At 43.9% G+C, this 21,992-nt stretch overlaps 1 protein-coding gene across 1 annotated transcript; it reads left to right on the forward strand.

Moving 5' to 3' along the window:
• Nucleotides 1-730: 730 nt before the first annotated feature.
• Nucleotides 731-19,094, forward strand: LOC103720329 (mechanosensitive ion channel protein 10-like). Its single transcript, XM_088705498.2, has 5 exons — nt 731-3,328; nt 6,568-6,691; nt 16,383-16,676; nt 17,454-17,656; nt 18,395-19,094. The coding sequence occupies exons 1-5, from the start codon at nt 2,049-2,051 to the stop codon at nt 18,681-18,683; spliced, it is 2,190 nt and encodes a 729-aa protein (XP_088561624.2). The 5' UTR covers nt 731-2,048; the 3' UTR covers nt 18,684-19,094.
• The last annotated feature ends 2,898 nt before the right edge of the window (nt 19,095-21,992 follow it).

Consider the following 21,992-nt stretch of genomic DNA (forward strand, 5'->3'; position numbering starts at 1 on the left):
ATGAATATGAATACGATTTGGATGTTTATAATATCTCTCTTTTAAACATAAATAGATATAAATTGCATACTACTCCAAGTATAAACTGGATTCGTGAATAAAATTTGCTACAGATAATATATCTAACGAAAGATAAATGACCGTATTGCATTATATAATTGAAACACATCGGTAGTTTTCAAGAGTAAGATAATGGGAAATATCTTACATAAAGAATTTATATATTAAAAAAAAGGGTCATCAAAATGTATAACCATCCATGTCGATAATAAACGAGCTCGTATATATCGTTTAAATAATTTTTAAACTAATGTTAAATATTTGGATATTTGAACCTAAAAAGTCATATTGTATATCTAAATCCCAAAAAGATGCAAATCCGAAATGCAGAAAAACCAACTATTCGAATATCCAAATCTGACTCCGGAAACATAATTAAAATCTGCATCTATATTCATATTCAAAAAATTCATATTTTTATATTCGAAGCCAATAGGATAGTGATTTTTATATTAACTAAACCACACTATTAGATTCAGTAACATGTTATTATTTGACTACTCAAAAGAGATTCATACAAATTAAAGGTTACTTTGAAGACACCAATGAATGACTTGGCATGCATCGTGGATTAATTTTGAAGTTCAATTGTGAGACTCGTAAGGGCGTATATGTCGAAAAAAATTTGGGTACTTATACAAGACCAAGAAATTCAAAAAATATCTTTTAGCTATCTTTTTTGGGTAAGATCGTAGATTGTTACGAATAGTATCAGAGCAAACTCGGTTGGACGGATTAATTTTTTACACTAGATCATGTACACTGCACTAATTTCCATGCGGTGAACAGGTTGTGAAGGGCAAAGTCTTATTTTTTCTTGGGTAAAAGTGGCTTTTCATATAACTCTTAAGTGAGTACAGCCAAGTACATCAATAGAAAGAAAATAAAACAAATTATAAGGGACATCAGGATCCCTAATCCAGATAACTTCTCCAGAATGCATGCCGAGTCATGAGGGAGGCAACTCAATCGGCAGCTCTGTTCGCCTTCCGATACACATGTGCTGCATGAAAATAATCTATCTCCCTAATCAGTCTGCAAGTCTCCCGAATTAGCGGGTGGCCACCTCCAAATCTATCCACTCCTGATATCTAGTCAATCACCGTAGAGGAATTACCCTCAAGGTATACCCCATCTGCACCATATACTCTCCTCTCAGGTTGCCCGCAGCTCCACCTCAATGGCGGTCAAACCAGAGGTGCGTCGGCCTCCCGTCACAATCAGCCTACCCTGGTAAGCTCTGATCAGAAATCCTACTCCTCTATAAACTCCATCCGCCGATCTACCGCCACTGAAATTAACTTTGAGATTACCAAAGGATCGGGGCACTCAGAAAAAAAAAGGGCAAATCTGAATGCTGTGACAGCGAAACGGGTACCCCAGATGTCCTTGGCCATTTTAGAGGATCTCGACGCGGTTGCCGTGGTGATCTCTATAGAATTCCGAAAATCTCTATCCACCACCGTCCTTGGAGCCGACCCACTGCCCTCAAAGAGGTGCGCATTTTTGTCCAACTATACGTGATAGGCTAGGTATGCCCTCATGATCTCCTCCTCGACAGTGCTAGGTCTCCTCATAGAATTTTGTATATGATGCAATAGGTCCTCCACTGACTGCAATGTATGTGGTTGAGGAACAGACGACCTCTCCCAAATATGTACTGCCCTGGGATAGCTGAGGATAACATGAGTAATAATCTCCTCAATGCCCGGTCAAGCCTCATATAATGGAGTGGTCTGGATACCTCACCTTGCTAACAGCTCCTTGGTCACCTTCCATAAGAATGAGGGCAAAGTCTTGGTGGTACGTTCGGGTCGTGTATCGTTGTCACATGGTGTATTCTTTCTCCGGTCCCACTGAGCCGCCCTCTCGATGGCTAGAAGCCAGAGCTAGCATTTCTGTCAATTTCGCTGCAGCATTCGTCTCTCTGTCAGTGCCTACTGTTTGATTCCGGTTCTCCTGCCTCTGTCTCGCGGAAGAGACTCGGAATGCAAAACTTGGAGAAAGATCAAGTAGTCCTCATCATGCAGTCCCCGGATCTCGCCGATCCCCAACCCTTCTCCGGCGAGAAACCAACCCCAAACCATAATTCGAATCCGAACTCCGCCACCGCCGCCGCGGTCCCTCCGTCGAAGCCCTCCCGGCCAACCCTCAACCGCCTCGCGGTCTCGAAGCCCAAATCCCGCTTCGTGGAACTCAACTACCCTCCCCTTCTGAAGCCCGAGCACCAGCCCCTGTCCGAGATCCCCAAAAGATCCGACGACACGGACTCCGACTCCGACGATCAAGACGAAGACGAGGAGGAGGAAGAGGAGGAGCAGCCCATCTCCGACAAATTTCTCCCGGAGAGCGGCCGGCGGTGGTTCGGGTGGCGGGCCCTGCTCGAGTGGTCCGCCTTCGTCGCCATCACGGCCTGCCTCGTCTCCAGCCTCACCCTCCCCTCCCTCAAGCTTCATACGCTCTGGGGTCTGAAACAATGGAAGTGGTGCCTGATGGGCCTGGTGGTGCTGTGCGGCCGCCTCGTCTCCGGGTGGCTGGTATGGGCCCTGGTGTTCGTCATCGAGCGCTACTTCCTCCTCCAAGAGAAGGTGCTCTACTTCGTGTACGGCCTTCGGAAGAGCGTCCGCAGCTGCGTCTGGCTGGCCCTCGTCGTCCTCTCCTGGTACCTCGTCTTCGACCCCAAGGTGGACACCTCCCCCATCCTCCACCGCTTCTCCCGCGCCCTCGTCGCCGTCCTCGTCGCCGCCACCATCTGGCTCCTCAAGATCCTCCTCGTCAAGGTCCTCGCCTCCTCCTTCCACGTCGCCACCTTCTTCGACCGCATGAAGGAGAGCGTCTTCCACCAATACATCCTCGAGAGCCTCTCCGGGCCACCCCTTGAAGAAGATAATGTTGACACCACCAGTCGCACTAAAGAGGAGGAGAATGAGAAGAAGAGGAAGAAGAAGCTGAAGCGGCGATCGCCGGTGGCTGGGATGATCATGGGGCGGTCGAAGACGATGCCGGCGAGGATGGGGGGGTCGTCGCGGAGGATAGACATGAAGAAGCTCCGGGATCTGAGCCGGGCGGCGGCGAACGGGCGCAGCGTGAGGCGGCTGGTGAGTCACATCATGAAGACGGGGCTCTCCTTGTCGACGCTCTCGAGGACGGTGGACCGGACGGTGGACCGCTTCGGGGAGACGGACGCGGACTCGGAGATCACCAGCGAGCGGGAGGCCCGCGTGTCGGCCGAGCGCATCTTCAAGAACGTCGCCAAGCCCCACCACAAGTACGTCCCCACCTCCTTAGGATAATACTAGTTAATATAATATACTAACTCGTAACTAATATAATACTTGCTAGTATTAGTACTATATCATCTTCACTTTGTCCTTGGAACCCCCCCAATTTTAACAGGGAGCAAAATGGATACGAAACTCTGATGTTGAGGATTATTTAGAGACGGTAATTTATGATTCCATTCGTTAACTTGGTTTATAAATAATTATTTTAAATAAATTTAGGTTGGACATAAATAGGGTTAGATTATAGATGGATCAATTTATATAGATTTGTTTATTAAATTTGGCCACACATGAGACTTTATAGTGATATGCGACAGCGCACGGCGGTTGGTCAACCGTCGCCTGCCACGTATGCGATGGGAGTCAGGACTGGAGGGCGACTCTGCCCGGTGATATTCTCACCGTGGTAGAGTGAGTCTGAGTCTGGGTTGATATAAAAATGTGATAAATGGGTCTTATTTGGAAGTATGGATTATCAAATGGTTTTCAGAAAGTTTTTTTTGGGTAAGACAGTGACTTGGCGACATGGTAATAATGTAAACCAGAGCAGCATGTCCCTCTCTTCTCATTCATTGCCAACCAAACGGCTTGAATATAATAAATCGTTTGCACCAAAATCCTAACATCAAAATTAATTGTATAAGTAGCTGCTCTAAATCAAAATATAATAAAAAAATATTTAATTTTATATACAAATAATGAGATGTAACCAGAAAAAAAAACTCAGCCAACTATACATCTATCTTTATTTTTATATTTATCATTATATCGATCTTTAATTTTTTTTACTTTTGTTGCTTTATTTTACTCCAATTTATTGGTAACTATTAGTATAGAATTATATTAACAACTACATTCTACTTCCTCCTTACAATAGTAAAAGCTCCTAAAGATCAAAACACTAAGAACCGCACCATCAACTCTTCATCCTATCTTCCTTTTAGTTTTCGACATAGCACACCCATACGCTTGCATAAACCAGCCAAAGGATATGCACCATGTTCATCCCCTAGTAGAAAATTAGACAACTAAAACATTCACACACAAATTTTTCCATTCACTATATGGAAGTTAGTATTATTAACACCGGTTTATTTGGCCATCATCAAAGTTCATTGCTTAATATGCAGCAAAAATTTGACTATTGAAACTTTCTATTTATTTTAATATATTATATTATTATATATTTTATTTTAAAAATAGTTAAAAAATTCATAATTTAGGCATCACTAGTATTAATGATGTTGGTATCAATTACAAGAATTTCTTCATGAAGATTTTTGTGTAGAATTTTTCGTTCGGACACCGATATTAATAATGTTGGCATTATCAACTAAAGTTTTTGTTTGATCATTATTAAAATTCATTGATTAATATATAAAAAAATTAGTATTAATTTTTTTAATAATATAAATTAATAATTATCTTTATTTTAAAAATATTTTAAAAAGGTAAGGTAAATTTGTACTTTTGTGCGGGTTATATAATATTTCATAAGCTTTGGGACTCTGGCATTCTACCTGTTATATCCTGCAGAGTGCATTGTAGTTCATATTTATTCTCCAGTAAACTTTTGGCTCAGCAAAAGGAAAGAGAACGTGATTTTTTTTTTGGGTCAAAATTACCCTTTATAATGCCTCCAGGGCCTTTCCACGTTTTAATGAGGGTTGTTCAGTGAAAATGAGGGTGAAGTATTCTTATAAAACTTGTCTTTAGAAAAGCTTGTTTGCTTTAGCTTTGAAAATGGGTTATCTGGTGCAGATCTGGAGTCATAAATGCCCGTCCTTTTCACACTTTGCTGCCCACTTCTCTTTTTCTGCACCCTTCGGATTGATGAGATATGGGTTACGTCTCCGACTCCAGCCCTGTTTTTTATTGGCCTCCTCTGTTGAAATTCTAATTTTATCACTCTCATCTTTTCACTGATGTTAATTATTTAAGAGTTTGATGGTCTTATCGAGTGGGACATGATGTTGCAAGAGCAAATTTTATAAAATAACCGATGACACAAAGATTGCTCGAATGGGGCGTGATGTTGCAAGAGCTAATTTTATAAAATAACCGATGAGATCATATCATCTCACAAAGATTGCACTTAGTGAATATGCTAACCTTGCTCTTTGTAAACCCACCATATGTTCTAGTGGCACATGGTGTGACAATTTATGTGACTTTATTATTATGAGGATGAATAGCATTTGTTTGGGTGCAAAGCGAGTGTTAGATCTAGAGCCTACATGGAAGAGATCGCTCCGGCCATTTTCTTATACCTCGGCCGGCTTCGAGCATGTCTAACTCTTAAGATTCAGAAAGGTGTTCGCTCGCCTCCTAGACTAAAGATGCTTTATTTTTAGGGCAGGGTGCAAATGAGCTGAGCAGTTCGTGAATTGCTCGAGCTCAACTCAACTAGTACTAAACTCGAATCGATCTTGAATAGCAAAATATTTAGCTCGAAGGCCCGTGAGCCTAGACGATTATACACACACACACATACACACATACATATATATATATATATATATATATATATATATATATATATATATATATATATATATATATATATATATATATATATATTATTTTATTTATAATTTATATATCATTAATATAATATTTTAAAGATATAATATTATGTTATGTTTAGTATTAACTTTTTTTTATAATTATGACCATGGCTTGAATTTAAGCTCGAATATGGCTCAGTTGATTTTCGAGTCCAGTTGAATCGATTTTGAGTATTGCTTTTTTTTTTTTTTATCGAGTCTAGTTCAAGTTTAGAGATTAAGACTCGATCAATCTCAAGTCAAGCTCGAGCCTCTAACTACTTGCTCACCTAGCTCGATTGCACCCCTATTGTAGAGACGCGGAAGGAAGTGGAATTAGACAAAGTGACAAAGAAAAGGTAGATGAAGAACGCAAACCTTATGATATCTGAAAACATTCGGACAGCATGCCTGCTTCAGTTTACATAGTTTCCTCAATAACGAGCTATGCTCTATGATGACCTCGAGAAAATATGTACACACATATGCATCTGTTTGAGATGATAGATTAATTGATAATTTTAACAAATAATAACTACAGCCTTGGTCTGGGAATTGAGAAATATTTGATTTGAATAAAGGAACTGAGAGATTCTTAATTCAGCCACCTTCAATAACACCCAAGTTCTCGCCCCTCTTGCTAACACTATGTATCATGGATTAATGAATGATTGCAGGTATATTGAGGAGGAGGATTTGAAGAGGTTCCTGACCAGGGAGGAGGTGCACACTATATTTCCACTCTTCGAAGGAGCCCTTGAAACCGGAAAGATTAAGAAGTCTGCATTCCGCAATTGGGTGGTAAGATTAAGCTTTCACATGATACACTTGTTAAGTTAGTACTTTAATATTCCATTATATGTGTGCACAGCAGAAAAATATTGTTTGGCAACATAATTTGAATAAAGACAAGCTAAGTATATATCTAGTATAAGGCAAAGTAGTTGTTTATTCTATATTAACTATTGTATTTGTTGCTGCTCCACTGCACATAGATGCCTATTAACTGTAAGAAAATGCCCACTTCACTCTTAGTGTACTTACAAGGTCTGACAGTTCCTAGGAAACTAGATAAAAAATAAATAAATAATATATATATATAATATAAATAATAAACAATCCTTAAGACAATCCTTATGGAACATGATTAGGCCATCAAAAATTTGATCTCTAATTCTCTACCCACAGATCTTTAACCTGGTATAGAGTAATAAAACAATAAAAAGATGCTTACATGTCCAAACAGAGATCAACTGTAATCTTTGATTACCAGTTTACCAGGTAAATCGTTTAGCCACTTTGGTTTATTTGTAATTATCCTCAAATACAGGGCTCAATGCACAAGAGAGCACTGATTATCTCTTGCTCTCTCTCTCTCTCTTCCCTTCATAATTGTCTTCTTCCTCTACCCTCATTACCTCCGGCTTCTCCCTTTTACCCAGTGTCCATCTTCTAGGCCGGGCTCCACAGTAAAAGTGAGGTCCAATGCTTATGCCTAAGCTTGGCCTGACCCGAATATCGGGCGGATTGATGCAGGACAACTACAGGGAGGAGAGGAAAGAGGGGGAAGAAGAGAAGAGGAGGAAAACGAAGAAGAACCAGGCTTCTCGCTTGGCTCTAGCCAAGGTTTCACACCAGGATTTCAGAGAAAATGAGGTTATTTCATTCAATCATTTAATAACCCTTAACAAGTACATGGACCCATATATATAGGGTCAAGAAATAACAAAGGACCTCTATAAAGAAAGCAATCCTATAAAAGCTCTAAAATGATAATATGCAAACAAGCCCAATCAACATAAAATAATTCCAAAATAAAATCAAACTGGTTGGACCATCCTGCTGCGGCGACCGTAGATCCGAGTAACGGGTGACCTAGCACTGGTGTCCGCACCAACTCCCCCCAGGTGAGAGAAAGTCGACCCCGACGAAGGCATCCCGGCATGGCTCTGGTTGTACTCCAATAAGTCCAGATCTATATGCTGGAACTCCTCTCGTGTGATCCAAGTTGAATCGGACTCCGATTCTCCAACAAACCAAAAAGCGCTGAATGCTCCCATCACTGGATAAAATGGTCTACTTGTCTAAAATGGCATCAATGAGTTCTTTTTGTGCTGGTGGGAGAGGCAAAGGAAATGGAAATGGTATGGAATCAGGGATAGGGAAATCATCGGGCCCAAAAGAGGGCTTAGCGAAAGGATCATCAGGGATAGATGGTGGACCCTTGAAAGCAACCAGATCTTCAATATTAAAAGTAGAGCTGATACCAAAATCAGATAAAAAATTAATAACATAGGCATTCTTGCCAACCCGATGCAATTCCCGAAATGGCCCATCACTACGATCCTGCAGTTTCTTAACGGTTCCATACGGAAACTCCTCAGGCCGAATACGTACCATAACATAATTTCCAAGTTGGAATATATTATCCTGCCTATGGAAATTAGCTTGTAGATATTGAGCGATACCCACATGAATGTGTTTATTAATGTCCTGATGCAACTTATGTAAGTGTTGTGCAAATGCATGTGTAGACTCTGAAATGCGAATGTGCGGTGACATGGGTAGAAGGTCGACAGGCTTTCTAGCTTTATAACCATGTACTATCTCAAATGGACTTATGCCAATGGACCTTTTGACTGAATTATGGGGGTGAACTTCTTGGACAAATAGAGCGGGCACCAAAGATTCGTTGAATACTTTCCGCTCAAATTCAGCAGGATGCAGGATGTGGAGATCCTTGTCCTTTGATACTTCACTTCTCTTGTTCTTGTCAGGTGCCTTGGGCGGCAAAGGATTGAGCTTAATCTTTTTGCCCTCAAATATAAAAGAACAAAAATTGGATCGACCAGAGATAGTGACATTAAGGTCGAACAACTAAGGTCTCCCTAAAATTAGATGTCCTACATCCATCGAGATTACATCACACCATACGGTATCCTTGTAAGAAAGGATGTGAATGGGCACAAAACATTTCTCTTTGATGTAAATAGAAGTTGTGTCAATCCAACAGACCTTATAGGCTTATGGTTGGGGAACGGGAGTCAAACCTAAGCGGGAGATGATGTTGGATGATATTGCATTAATGCAACTCCCGCTAACGATGACGATCTTATAATCGTTCTCTCCGCACTTAATATAAGTATAAAAAATCGAGGTTCTTCTTCAGTCATCAGTTTCGTCGGGTTGTGCGGGGGCACATTTGACTACACTCATGGTGGACTGGTCAAACTCTTTCTCTGACTGTGCAAATGCAATATATGTAGTGCGGGTGCATCCTAGGGTATCAGGTCCTTCATCACACTCTTTCTCAATGTCCTGAATAGCATCGAGGTTTGGTTCATAGACCTGCTCCTCCAAGTCACCTATGTCATCTTCCTACTCTTGCTCCTACTCTTGCTAAGCAATAACGAGAGATTTGTTAGCACATTAGGAGGCAACGTGACCAAAACCTTGGCATTTATAGTACTGAATTTTGGAATGTGGTTTGGGAGGCTCACCAAGGTTGCCCTTGGTAGTAGTGTCTCAGCTTGGGACAAGGGCGGTAGAAAGGGTTTTAGGGGCAGAGGATCCCACAAAAGGTCTAGGCTCCGAAGAATGAGGATTAGTGGAAGTGCTTCGATCGTCAGAGCTTCTCACAAACATGGACTTGGAGATCTGCTCATAGTTCTACACGAATGTATATGCCTGGTCTAAAGTGGATATCTCTCAAAGGACAAATTCCTTTCTAAGTTCATCATTAAGATCTCTACGGAACTGGCTCAGAACCATTTTCTCATCCTCAATCACATTATATCGCATCATGTATTCATCAAATTATGCAATGTAGTCAGTAGCTGATCGGGTGCCTTGTCTCAGGTTGTTCCATCGGTCAAGGAGATCATCTTAGTAGCTAATGGGCAAGTATTTTTTCTTAAGTTTTTCTTTCATTTCAATCCAGTCAGTTATGGGCGGTTGACGTCTTCTAGCTAGGAGTTGTTTAGTGTTTTGCCAGAAAAGCTTAGCTCAACCGATGAGCTTCATCCTGGCAAATCGGACCTTCTTTTCTTTAGACAAATTATACCACTCAAAGAAGTAGTCCATTTCGTGCAATCAGTCTGAGAAGACCTTTGGGTCAAGGCGACCATCAAAGGTGGGGGCTTCAATTCAAATGCCTTTTATCACATCTTTATCATGGTCACGAGGCTGTCTAAGTTCTACATTGTGCCGATAACCCCTATCGACATTAGGGACTGGAATCGGTCCTCTGTGATGAGGGTAGGTTGGAGGGCGGGCTGGAAAGGAATTAGGGTCAAAGTGGCCCTGTTGCATAGATCCTAGATGGTCTAGAGTTTCATCCTCGATCTCTGGGCCTTCCAAATAGGAGGTACTACCTTCTTTGGATCCCATAATCTTCTGAAGGAAAGCCTCAGCTGAGTCTAGTTGGGCGCAGGCTTGGGTGGACACTGTGGTCAAGTCTTCGATTGCCTTCATTAGGGCTTCGATGCAGACATCCATGGTAGATTGGGTTTTGGAATATGGGACGACATTACCACTACGAAGGTGCATATGATGAATGAACTCAAATATGTACTATCCTATCAAATGAGGACATGATTGGTGCTGAGGCAGACCTAATGTATGCAATGAATATTAAATTTCAATGTGTATGCTCAATATAACCCAAGACTATTTTCTAGCAGAGAAATATTTCAAACTGAAAACCAGTAAGTGATGCAAGCCAACAAGTAGCTGCAGTCCATTAGTACGGGTATCCAGTGGGTTGTCGGGTGTCACGGAGCCTCGTAGGTCTCCCAAAGAGGGTTTAGCTCTATAATTAATAATAAAGAGGGCTACTACTAGGGTTTTTGTGTGTTTTGTGGAGGTGTGTGAAAGCGTGTGTTTTGAATGTTCGGGGTATACCACCAAGCACAAAAACAACTATTAAATGACAAATTTAAGCAAATAAATAAATTTTCAGGAGAGGACAAATCTGGCCCAGCAGAGGGCAAAGATCAAAGTGCGGCAAGCCAGGTCAAAAAAATGGCTCCAGTAAAGCTTGATGATATCAACCTTTTGGATGCGGTGCTTGGGTATAGAGACTTAGGATGCAAATTGCTTGGGCTTCTGCTGCTACAGTAGCTTGTAGCGGGTCTATTGTGGGCCTAATCACAATAACTTAGTGGGTTGTAGGTCAAGTGGGCTAAAGGAGATGCTTGGAAGTGGTATCGGGCTGCAGCAAAGCGGGCTTGATGGTTCAGATGGGTTTGATGACAATGGCTTGGCTAATTAGAGGGGGGGAGTGTGCGTTGCGGTAGTGGCCTGATGAAGGGCCCGTTGGGCTCTGATGGCAAGGGTTTCGATGCCGAAACCCTTGAGGAGATGAAGAGAGGGAAGAGGGGCGAAGGGGAAGCAGGGCTTGGGCGAAGGGACACGGCAAGGGTGGAGGCGGAGCTCGGGCGGCGAAGGCTCGGGCGGTGGAGCTCGAGTGGTACAGCTCGGAGGGGGCAAGCGAAGGGTGGTGGGGCTCAGGTAGTAGCAAAGGAGAAGGATGCGGCGAAAGGCAACGGGGAGGAGGGGTAGCGGTGGAAAGGGGCGAAGGTGGAGCGGCAAGGGCGGAGGTAGCGAGGGAAGAGGGCTGTGTCCCACCGTCCGACACTGGAGATGGGGAGAACGGACGTCGGTCATGCGGATCATGGCGCCGGCGATCGCGGCGAAGGTGGAAACCGCGTTGCGGTGGAGATCTCAGGGAAGAAGGTGAATAGTGTTTTTGATGGTGGACCACTGCAGGAAGAAGAGAGAAAGAGGAAGAAGAAGGGAAGGAGGAGAAAGAAGAGGTTATAGAGACGCAGGAAGAAGAGAAGAGAAGGAGGAAGAAGAAAAGAAGAAGAAGAAAGGAGGCTAGGATTTTTATTCAATCATTCAATTTTCTAATTCATAATAGGAGTGGCCTTTATATAGACCTTGCATCAGATCAATCAACTGACGACATACTAAACTTGGATCCTCAATCAATTGACTAAGTCAGCCGATTAATTACATACCAAAATCGATCCAATTACTCGACCCGATTACACGACTCAATAGCTAACCCAATTGATTTGACTAAAACAAAAGCGAGTAACCAATTGACTCGACCAATAATAAAAGCAACTAATAATGTAATAAAGTAGAGATGACGCAGACTCGAGTGGGCTCAATCTGGGGGTCCAACTCAAACTGCTCTGATTGTCATCTGAATGAAGGGCTCTAATGTCCCTATCAACTCCTCCCAGATGGAAAAAACTCGATCCCGTTGAGTGCAAGTCTGGTGGTCTCTTATAGTGAATAGGGGCAAAGTTGGCTTAGGCCCTGAATGGGCGCAGTCCTGCTGACTTGGCCCGTGGGAAGAATGGTCTGCGGGTTGGGGTAGCTGGGCCCGAGGGCCTACGGCCGATGGGCTGAGGAAGGGGGGGTGTGTTAGTGTTCTGGTGTTTTTTTGGGGCCCGAGGGCCTATTGTGAAATGGGTGTGGGGTGACCGGAGATAATGATGGAGGGAGAAAAAAAGGGGGAAGGTGGGGGCTCTGATGGGGTTTGATGAACGCCAAGGAAGGGGGGCTTTGGGGGGAAAAACTCGAATGGTATGAATGGGGTCGGAAAGGGGCAAACGGTTCGGTGGTGGCGGATAGGTGTGAACAAGGGTCTAGGGGTTTGGGTGTGAAAGGGGGAAAAGGGTGTGGTGTGAAAGGGGGTTGGGGTGGGGCGGCCGGTAGTGAGGAAGAGAGGGGGTACGCGGCGGCCGGCGGCGGGGCAGTCGGATCCGAGAGCCTCATGATCTGCACTGAGAGTCTCAAGTCTGAGAGCTGCTGCGACAGCAGCGTGGTGGCGGGGAAGAGGAGGCGGCGGTGGAGCTAGAGGAGAGCTCTTCTAGCGCCGGTAAGGAAGAGGGCGGGTACACGGCAGCCGGCGGCGTCAGCCAATGGGCAAGAGGAAAAGTGAAGCAACATGGGTTGAGCTGGCTCGGTTGGGAGTAGCGCTAGGCACGGGCGGACAGCGACGGAGCGACGTGGAGGCGGTGCCGGCGGAGATGGGAGCGGCGACGGGTGGATAGCATGCGGCGGGCGATAGAATGGCGAGGGTGGCGGAGACGGTGGGGATGACTGCGGCGTGGAGCGGGCGACGGGAAAAGATGAACAAGTACTCTTTTTTTTTTGGATCTGGGCTGCCGGATTGTGGGTTAATGGGTTTGCACTTACCCATTAATCTGTTCTCCTTCAACCTCCCGACGGATTTGGGAGGATGCTCCGATCCTCGTGGCGGTGGTTGCGGGGGAAGACTGCGACGGCAGAAAAAAAGGGGGCGGGGCATCGACAGTTTGGGCGGCGGTGCTCTCCTTTCGGATCTGGCCATGAATGGTGGCAACGAGGCGCGGCTGAGGGCTTCTTCCGTCAAGTCAGGCGCCGCGCCACTGACACTAGGGCGACGGCTCCCATGGGGTTGCGACAACGGTGAGCCAATGGCGAGGTGGCGCTGCTGGCGGCGAGCGGGGGTGAGGGTGGCTATGGGTTAGACGGGTGGTGGGGAGGAACCGATGCAGGGAGTTTTCTTTTTCTTTTTTTTTTCCTGGTGAAAATTGAGAGGGAGGGGTTGGGACCCTTTCTCGGATGGGGGAGAAGTCTGAGGGGAGGGGGCGGGCAGGGGTCTTCTCCTTTGGGAACAGATGCGGGTTTTTTTTTTCTTTTTTCTTTGGATGTTCTTCGTGTGAGAGCCAAGAGAGAGGGAATAGGGGGTGGAAGATGGCGGGGATGGGGATGGGTGCGTGGGCACAACCCAAGAGGCGGTGAAGATCCGGTGACTGGCGTAACAGCGCGAATCGTAGGGCCGCAAGATCAAAGAGTTTGGCGACAGAGGCAAAGCTCTTGCTCTGATACCAAGCTAATGGCGGACCACTGCAGGAAGAAGAGAGAAAGTAGAAGAAGAAGGGAAGGAGGAAGAAGAAGTTATAAAGACGCAAGAAGAAGAGGTTATAGAGACACAGAAAGAAGAGGTTATAGAGACGCAGGAAGAAGAGAAGAAGAAGAAGAAGAAGAAGAAAGGAGGCTAGGGTTTTTATTCAATCATTTAATTTCCTTATTCATGAGAGGGGTGGCCTTTATATAGGCCTTACATCAGGTCAATCAACTGACGACATGCCAAACTTGTTTCCTCAATCAATTGACTAAGTCAACCGATTGATTACATACCAAAATCGATCCAATTACTTGACCCAATTACACGACTCAACAGCTAACCCAATTGACTTGGCTAAAACAAAAGCAACTAACCAATTGACTCGACCAATAATAAAAGAAACTAATAATGCAATAAAGTAGAGATGACGTGGACTCAAGTGGGCTCAATCTGGGGGTCCAACTCAAACTGCTCTGATGGCTCTATCTTCTGAATGAAGGGCTCTGATGTCCCCATCAGTTTTTTTTTTTCTCTCTTTTTTTTCCTTTTCTTTTCTTTTCTCATTTTTTTTTGTGTGGATCCGATAAGATTCGGGTTATCGGGCGCGACCCGCTCCGATAACCCGCAACGGGTCCATCACGTGCACCTCTTTTTTATCTTTTTTTTAATCAGCCCAAAAGGATTCGGGTTAACGGGCTTGACCCGACCTGATAACCCATTAGGTACCCGTTACTGTTTATCTTCTTCGAGGGTTGTTGCAAGTGGTTACCATGTTACTCGCAGCGATGGTGTGTGAAGCACGGCAGCAGAACGGTACCTGTGTGTGGAGTGCGGTGACGGTGCGTGGAGACGGCAGTCAAAGGAGGAGAAAGAGCGGCACTGGCGGGCGATCACGGCGAAAAGTCATGGGTTGCGAGGATTTTTTCGATCTCCGCCTCTGAGTTCCACGAGGACTTGAATCCGGGAGATGGCTTGGGGTGTTGCAGTGTTCCTCTCCTTGGATCCAATGAAGGGCGGCAGTGACGGGGAGGTTTTTCCCCTTCTTGTCCTTAGGAGCCGCCAGAAGAAGAAAACACACACGTGACAGGGCTTGGGAGTTCGGCTTCGAAAGAAGATATGGGGAATGGCAGCAAAGAAGAGGGAACCTTCTGGAGAAGATGCCCAAAGCTTTGCTCGCGTGAACTCTGAGCCCACGAAAAAGCCAAGGCCCACAACAGCCCAGGAATTTTTTTTTTTTTTGCCGAGCTTTGATACCAAAGTTGATGCAGGACAACTGCAGAGAGGAGAGGAAAGGAGGAAAAAGAGAATAGGAGGGAAAAGAAGAAGAACCAGGCTTCTCACTTGGCTCTGGCCATGGCTTCACACTAGGGTTTCAAAGAAAAGGAGGCTATTTCATTCAATAATCCTAAACAAGTGCTTGGATCCATAAATATAGGGTCAAGAAATAACAAAAGACCCCTATAAAGAAAACAATCCCATAAAAGTTTTAAAATGACAATATGCAAATAAGCCCAATCAACATAAAATAAAATAACATAAAATCAATCCAAAATAAAATCAAACTGGCTAGACCATCCTCCTGCGGCGACCGTAGTCCCGAGTGACGGGTGACCTGGCACTGGTGTCCGCACTACGGATATTTTTGTCAAGTCCACTTAATCTAGAAAAGCCAATCCCAAGCCAGCTCACCAAGCCCGATTTCCTCTTTCCCCCACCATTACAAGCTAAGTGCAATAAAATTTTGTAGTAAAAAATATAATTACTTAATATATATATATATATAAAATTTTGGATTGTGCCATTTTTTAAATTTTCTCAAGCTTGAACCGATTTTTAAATCGGGCCTACTTTCTTAGCCAGGCTCATCCTACGGGCCTCTGTTTAGTGCCCAAGCTCACTAAATTTTAGTTGGGTTGGGCAGGCCGGAAAACCTAGCCCATGATCAGCTCTATTTCTACCTTCTATCTACTCTCTTTTGTGTGTGTGTGTGTGTGTGTGTGTGTGTGTGTGTGTGTTTAAGTAGGGAATAATTTTCTTCAAAAATTTACCAATAGAGAGGCCGACCACCCAGACAAGTGGTCCTTCACCCCTAACCACTACTAGAAAACCACTAATCTTGTTTCACTTTCAAAAGGCTTTTCCATGGCCGTGTATCATTGTTTAAAGAAAAATAATAGAAATTTGGATATCTGCCTTTTGTACAGGTGCTGGCTTTCCCATTGCTAAATCTACCACCCGGGAAATCTACTGTCTGATCATTGTTTGATCAGATGTTGGCATGTTTACTACCATGCCGAAAAATATTTTAGCGCATTCAGACAGTAATTCAGAGAAAACCTGAAGGCACATGAGCACGGTCTGAAAATCATCTTATGCTTTGCGAGCAATCATATTTTAGCCATGATACTGCAAAGTACACTGGTTCTGACAGAAATATTTGCCCCCTTAAAATAAGCCAATCCTAAGTCATTGTGATCTACACTTACTACTAGAGTTTTCAAACTTCGTTTCATTACTACTAGAAGAAATTATTATCTGGCCAATTATGGTTTTAACTCCTAATATTATCAATTTTCATTGCAGGTGAGAGCATATCGAGAGCGGAAGTCATTGGCTCATTCCCTGAATGACACAAAGACTGCAGTGCAGCAGCTGCACAAGCTGGCGAGTGCAGTTGTGAGTGTGATCATTCTTATAGTTTCACTTCTTGTGATGGGGGTGGCCACTACAAAACTCCTTCTGGTAGTCACTTCGCAGTTGCTGGTGGCAGGCTTCATGTTTCAGAATATGGGCAAGACCATCTTTGAGTCCATCATCTTCGTCTTTGTCATGCACCCTTTCGATGTGGGTGATCGCTGTGTGATTGATGGTGTTCAGGTTAGCCCCTACTGAGACATCATGTGGTTTGAATGCTCTACAAGCAATAAGAACATCTCTTTCCCAAACTTGTTTACCTTTATGAATTACAAACTACTGATGCTTAGTTGTTTGGTTTTTGATGCTAGCATTGACAGGCAATTGCCTGATACCAAAAAAAGTAAAAACATAATGCTCATTTTGCACAGTCATTCTTAATTTTACAAGTTGCTTCAATTTGAAGCTTTTAGTATGTTTCAATATCAAAGCTTACTGTCCTTTTCAAATTAATAGATCAGACTAACATGCTTGGATATTCTAAATGATGCTCCCCTGAGTATGATAAATCTTCTATGTATTTTGGGCATCATAGTTGCTTTGCCTGCATTTTCTCTGATCTCTCTCTCTCTCTCTCTCTCACGCTCGGTTTCGTTCGAATTGCAAATTTGTGATGATCATCAATTTTTTTTTCTTTTTGAGAAAAGAGGGATAGGCAATGATCGTTCATTATCATCTTGGCACTTAAACATAGATGCGGTGAAGATCTATTTGCTTATATTTAGTCAGTTAAATATTGCCTATAAAATGTACTGTAGGTCTGTAGCTATATATTTGCCACCTTTGAATATATGGCCCATTAATTGGTCATGCATAGCGATGGTTCTATATCGAGGTCTGTTGCTTATTAGTGAAGTGCCCAGTGTTATATGTAAAGACACCTTGGTATTTTCTTTATGTACAAGATTTAATTCTCGATATGTATCATGAAGCTTATGTGAGTAGCTGGATGTTGTGCAGATGATTGTTGAAGAAATGAACATATTGACTACAGTCTTCCTTCGGTATGATAACGAGAAGATCTACTACCCTAATGCAGTACTGTTGACAAAGCCTATCAGCAACTTCTATAGAAGTCCTGACATGGGTGATATGATTGAGTTTTCAATCGATGTTTCTACCCCAGTCGAAACTGTTACTGCTTTAAGGAAATCAATACAAACGTAAGCATAACTAACCCTTTACCTCTGATCTGCATGTTATGACTTTCATACAACATGCTTGCTTTTTATGATAAGTGACTTCAGTTAACTATATCTCTGCACTTGATGATTATCTTTTCATAGCCTTCTTACAGCACTTTGACAAAAGTTAACGCATGTAAAGTCTAAGCCTCACAGCAAGCCTACAACATCCGTGATTTAACTATAGATAATAGAAGGCTGTTGCAGTTCAACCTCCAAACCTAGAACATGCTCTGTTGCAGTTCAACCTCCAAACCTAGAACATGCTTTCCTTTCTCTCTCTCTCTCACACACACACATAGCAATATCCAAAATTTGAACCCTGGACCTCTTAAAGGGCAAGCCTTTAGGGGTAAGGTGTCAATCATCTATGCTAACCAAGGCACGCCATACCATACAGAACCGAATGGTACGGGACATATTTTACCATATCGGTTCAGTACCAATGCGCAATACATAGGGCGTATTGACATTTGGTACGCCGAACTGGCCCCCATATCGAACGTACCAATACAGTAGCAAGTTGGCACCGATATGGAGCCCGGTATCGAGACGGTATATCTTGGTGCTGACAATTGTTAGCAACATGTTTCATCTCTTTAGAATTATCACAAAATGAGGAACCTGTGCCAAAGTTCCTCAAAGAGCAATAAGCCTATAACTATTTTTTTCTAGGGAATCTAGTTCATGAACTTGTGTATTGCCATGTTGGTGCAGGTACCTGGAGAGCAAGCCAAAGTATTGGCACCCAAAGCACTCAGTTCTAGTGAAAGAGATTGAGAATGTCAACAAAATGAAAATGGCTCTAAATGTGCTCCACACAATGAACCATCAGAACTTCCCTGAGAAGAATAATAGGCGGTCAGAACTAGTATTTGAGCTGAAGAAGATCTTTGAAAGTCTTGGCATCAAATATCACCTCCTCCCTCAAGAGGTCCATCTAACCCAAGTCGTTATGGGAGATGGAAGGATACCTGCGCCACCTCCTGCACCTACTCAAATTTGATTCCAATGTGATAGTTGTAGATAAACTTAGCAACTAATCTTAACCTCTGCTGCCTAAATGAAGTTCTGGTAATGGGATGTGGTTAGAGAGAAAAGTGGCTGGTCAAAGGTCAGTTTGTCAGTTTGCTTGGTTTTTTGTGGTTGATTAGCAGTTAAAAATGAATGCTGCAAGGAGTGGAGAGGAGAAAGACAAGCCTTATTAATGAGATTATAGGGGGAAGTTTTCGAAATTGGTGGAATGACTGCAATAGAATGAAAAATCTGATAATGTCTTCAAGAGAGAACAATAATCCCCCACAACCATGCTGGTCTCCATATGAAGTCCTGCTATTTAATGTTGGTTAGTGAAAAGTATTTGTAAACAGAAATATAGTGAAAGCATATCAAGTCTGAGTTTTTCTTTGGTCTCAAACAATAGGTTGTTTGCTGTCTTTGTTATGCTAATTTGCTTTAAGAAGAAATGGAGAAAGAATGGAGAAAAATGGAAATTTTGGATAAGTGGGGAGTAAAGAATGGAGAATAATGGAGAAAGAAGGGGAGGAAGAAGAGCTGCGGCTCTGATATGCTAATATATAGAGCACATGATCCCTAACTTCTATGAAAATATACATCAAAATAAGTTAAGTGCATCTTGATGACTAAAATATTCTTACCTAAGATATAAAAGTTTACGACGCCTCCTTCCCCGAAAGAAAAAAAAATACCCAACTTGTGCAAAAGTTGGTAGTGTTGGTTCTTTTCAATAGCCTTAGTAAAAACATCACCAAGAGCTCCTTCCAGGTGGCAAACCAAAGGCAAATTTTCTTGCCAGCAAGTGCAAAAAAATATTGGTCTGCTTTGATTGATATGCTTCATTCTAGCATGCCGAACAAGATTGTACATGATATTCTTGCAGCCTTTCTCTTATTAGTAGGATCTTCTCTCTGGCCCTCCGAACTAATTCAGGGCCCAACAATTTCTTCTCTCCAACATCATTCCAATATAGAGGAGACCGACATTTCCGTCCATACAAGGCTTCATAAGGTGCCATCTGGATGCTAGAATGATAACTGTTATTGTAAGCAAACTCCACTAGTAATATATGATCATCCCAGCAACCTCCCAGATCAATAATGCAAGTCCGTAGCATATTCTCCAGGGTCTGGATTGTCCTCTCTGACTAACCATCAGTCTGAGGGTGATAAGCAGTGCTGAGTCTCAAATCAGTGCCCATAGCAGTCTAAAAGCTTCTCCAAAATCTAGATACGAAGCGGGGATCCCGATACCCCATGTAAGTGCACAATATCATCAATATACCTCTGAGCCAGCTTATCAAGTGAAGTGCCAACCCTAAAGGGTAAAAAGTAAGCTGACTTCGTGAGGTGATCAACAATCACCCACACTGTATCATTCTTCCTTACTATCCTTAGAAGCCTAGTTATAAAGTCCATAGTGATGTGCTCCCATTTTCACTCTAGAATCTCTAGTGGTTCTAGCAAACCGGCGGGCCTCTGATGCTCAGCCTTTACCTGTTGATAAACCAAGCACCGAGCTACAAATCCTGCTATCTCTCTCTTCATGCCGTTCCATTAGAAATGTTTCCGTAAATCTCTATATATTTTAGTGCTGCCGGGATGAATAGAGAAACGAAACTGATATACTTCCTCTAGAATCTCTCTTTTTAGATCGGTATCCTGGGGCACACATAATCTACTGCCAAAACGCAGAATACAATCACAGTGGATTCGGAGTTCGGGTCGTAACCCTCTTTCCACATCACTTCTGAGCTAACACAAATGTGCGTCTGTCTGTTGAGCATCCTTTATTCTTTCTATCAAAATAGGTTGTACCAACAACTAGCCAACATGCTCCCAGCACTCTTGGAAATCACCTCGATCTGCATCATATCAAATTCTTTCAAAATATGCTTCTGAGTGGTAAGCAAAGATATGGAGCCCACTGCTGACTTCCTACTGAGAGCATATGCCATAACATTAGCCTTTTTCGGATAATATTTGATGCTTAGATCATAATCTTTTAGCGGCTCAAGCCATCTTCTTCGCCTCATGTTTAATTCTTTCTGAGTAAATATATACTTTAGGCTTTTGTGATCAGTAAATACCTCACAAGGCTCATCATACAGATAATGTCACCAAATCTTTAGAGCAAAGACTACTACTGTTGGGGGAATACGGTTTTCCCCGGGTAATACAGTAACCCCGCCGCTAGAAGGCCGCATGATCGCCGACCTCGGACAACTGAGGTCGGCGTCCGACCTCAGAGCCTCCGACCTGGAGAATTCCCGACCTCAAAGGTTTATCCGCGTCAGCCACCTACTACGGCCGTACCCCTCAGAGGTCTGGCCAAAGGTCATACCCTGCCGCTGTCCCAGCATTTATTACGCGTGATCTCTGCAAACCCCTGGATCACTCAACAATTGATGAAAGTCTCCGGCTTACTCAACAATTAATGCATACCGCCGGCTTACTCAACAATTAATGCGCATGGCTCCAGTTATCTACGGACCCGCAACTCGCCACGGCAAGTCAGCCCAGCAGAGTCCAATCAACGATGATAAGTCCCTAATCTCGGCCATGCCTCCAACATCAATGCAATGATTCACCTGATCGTGCGCCAGTCTGAGCGGCATATCGAGCCGTACAAGCGGCCTCGTCCAATCACACCATAGGTACACCAACCCCCCCTTATAAAAGGGAACTTTCGCTTTTCAGAGGGGGGGACAGAAAACTAATAAACACACTTTCTTCTCACATAGATTGCCGCCCCTTCTGACTTGAGCGTCGGAGGGCCGGCGCCGGAAGACCCGGCCACCGGCTTTTTGCAGGCACCACAACGAAGGACGCCACTCGCCGACGGACAGCCGCTCCGCTGCCGCTCCCCCTCCTCGACCGACGATCGCCCCCGGGTCCAATTTCCAGCAACAGTTGGCGCTAGAGGAAGGGCCCGAGTAGCGATCATGAAGTTGAGAAGCAAGGGAGCCTCCAATACCTCCCGGCGCCTCCTACACAGTCCTGGACATTCCGTCCAGAATCCACCTACTCCGGCTGACCCGGTTCCCCAGGTTCAGCCGGAGCAATTCAATACTTTGATGCAGCAAGTTCAGGTCCTGGCCGCCGCCGTTCAAGGCCTGCGGCGCGAGGAGGCTTTACCAACACACCCCCCGCAGGCCCAGGCCCTGCCGGAGTTTCCTCCCAACGGCCCAATTCCCCTAGGCCAGAATCTCCACGGCTCTTCCAGAGCCAACGACGAGGAGCGGACTTCCCCCCAGAGAGAGCTACCGGGGGGAGATCTCAACAGAAGACCCCAACCC

Source organism: Phoenix dactylifera, chromosome 10 (assembly GCF_051530095.1).
Source record: "Phoenix dactylifera cultivar Ajwa chromosome 10, Ajwa_hap1_PhDact_Kaust_v1.1, whole genome shotgun sequence".
NCBI lineage: Eukaryota > Viridiplantae > Streptophyta > Magnoliopsida > Arecales > Arecaceae > Phoenix > Phoenix dactylifera.

Excerpts from the sequence above, each read along its gene's own strand:
- LOC103720329 (XM_088705498.2), top strand. The coding sequence starts at position 2,049 with ATGCAAAACTTGGAGAAAGATCAAGTAGTCCTCATCATGCAGTCCCCG. Across the intron at positions 16,677-17,453 it reads GTGTGATTGATGGTGTTCAG|ATGATTGTTGAAGAAATGAA; the intron begins GTTAGCCCCTAC and ends GATGTTGTGCAG. Across the intron at positions 17,657-18,394 it reads TTAAGGAAATCAATACAAAC|GTACCTGGAGAGCAAGCCAA; the intron begins GTAAGCATAACT and ends ATGTTGGTGCAG.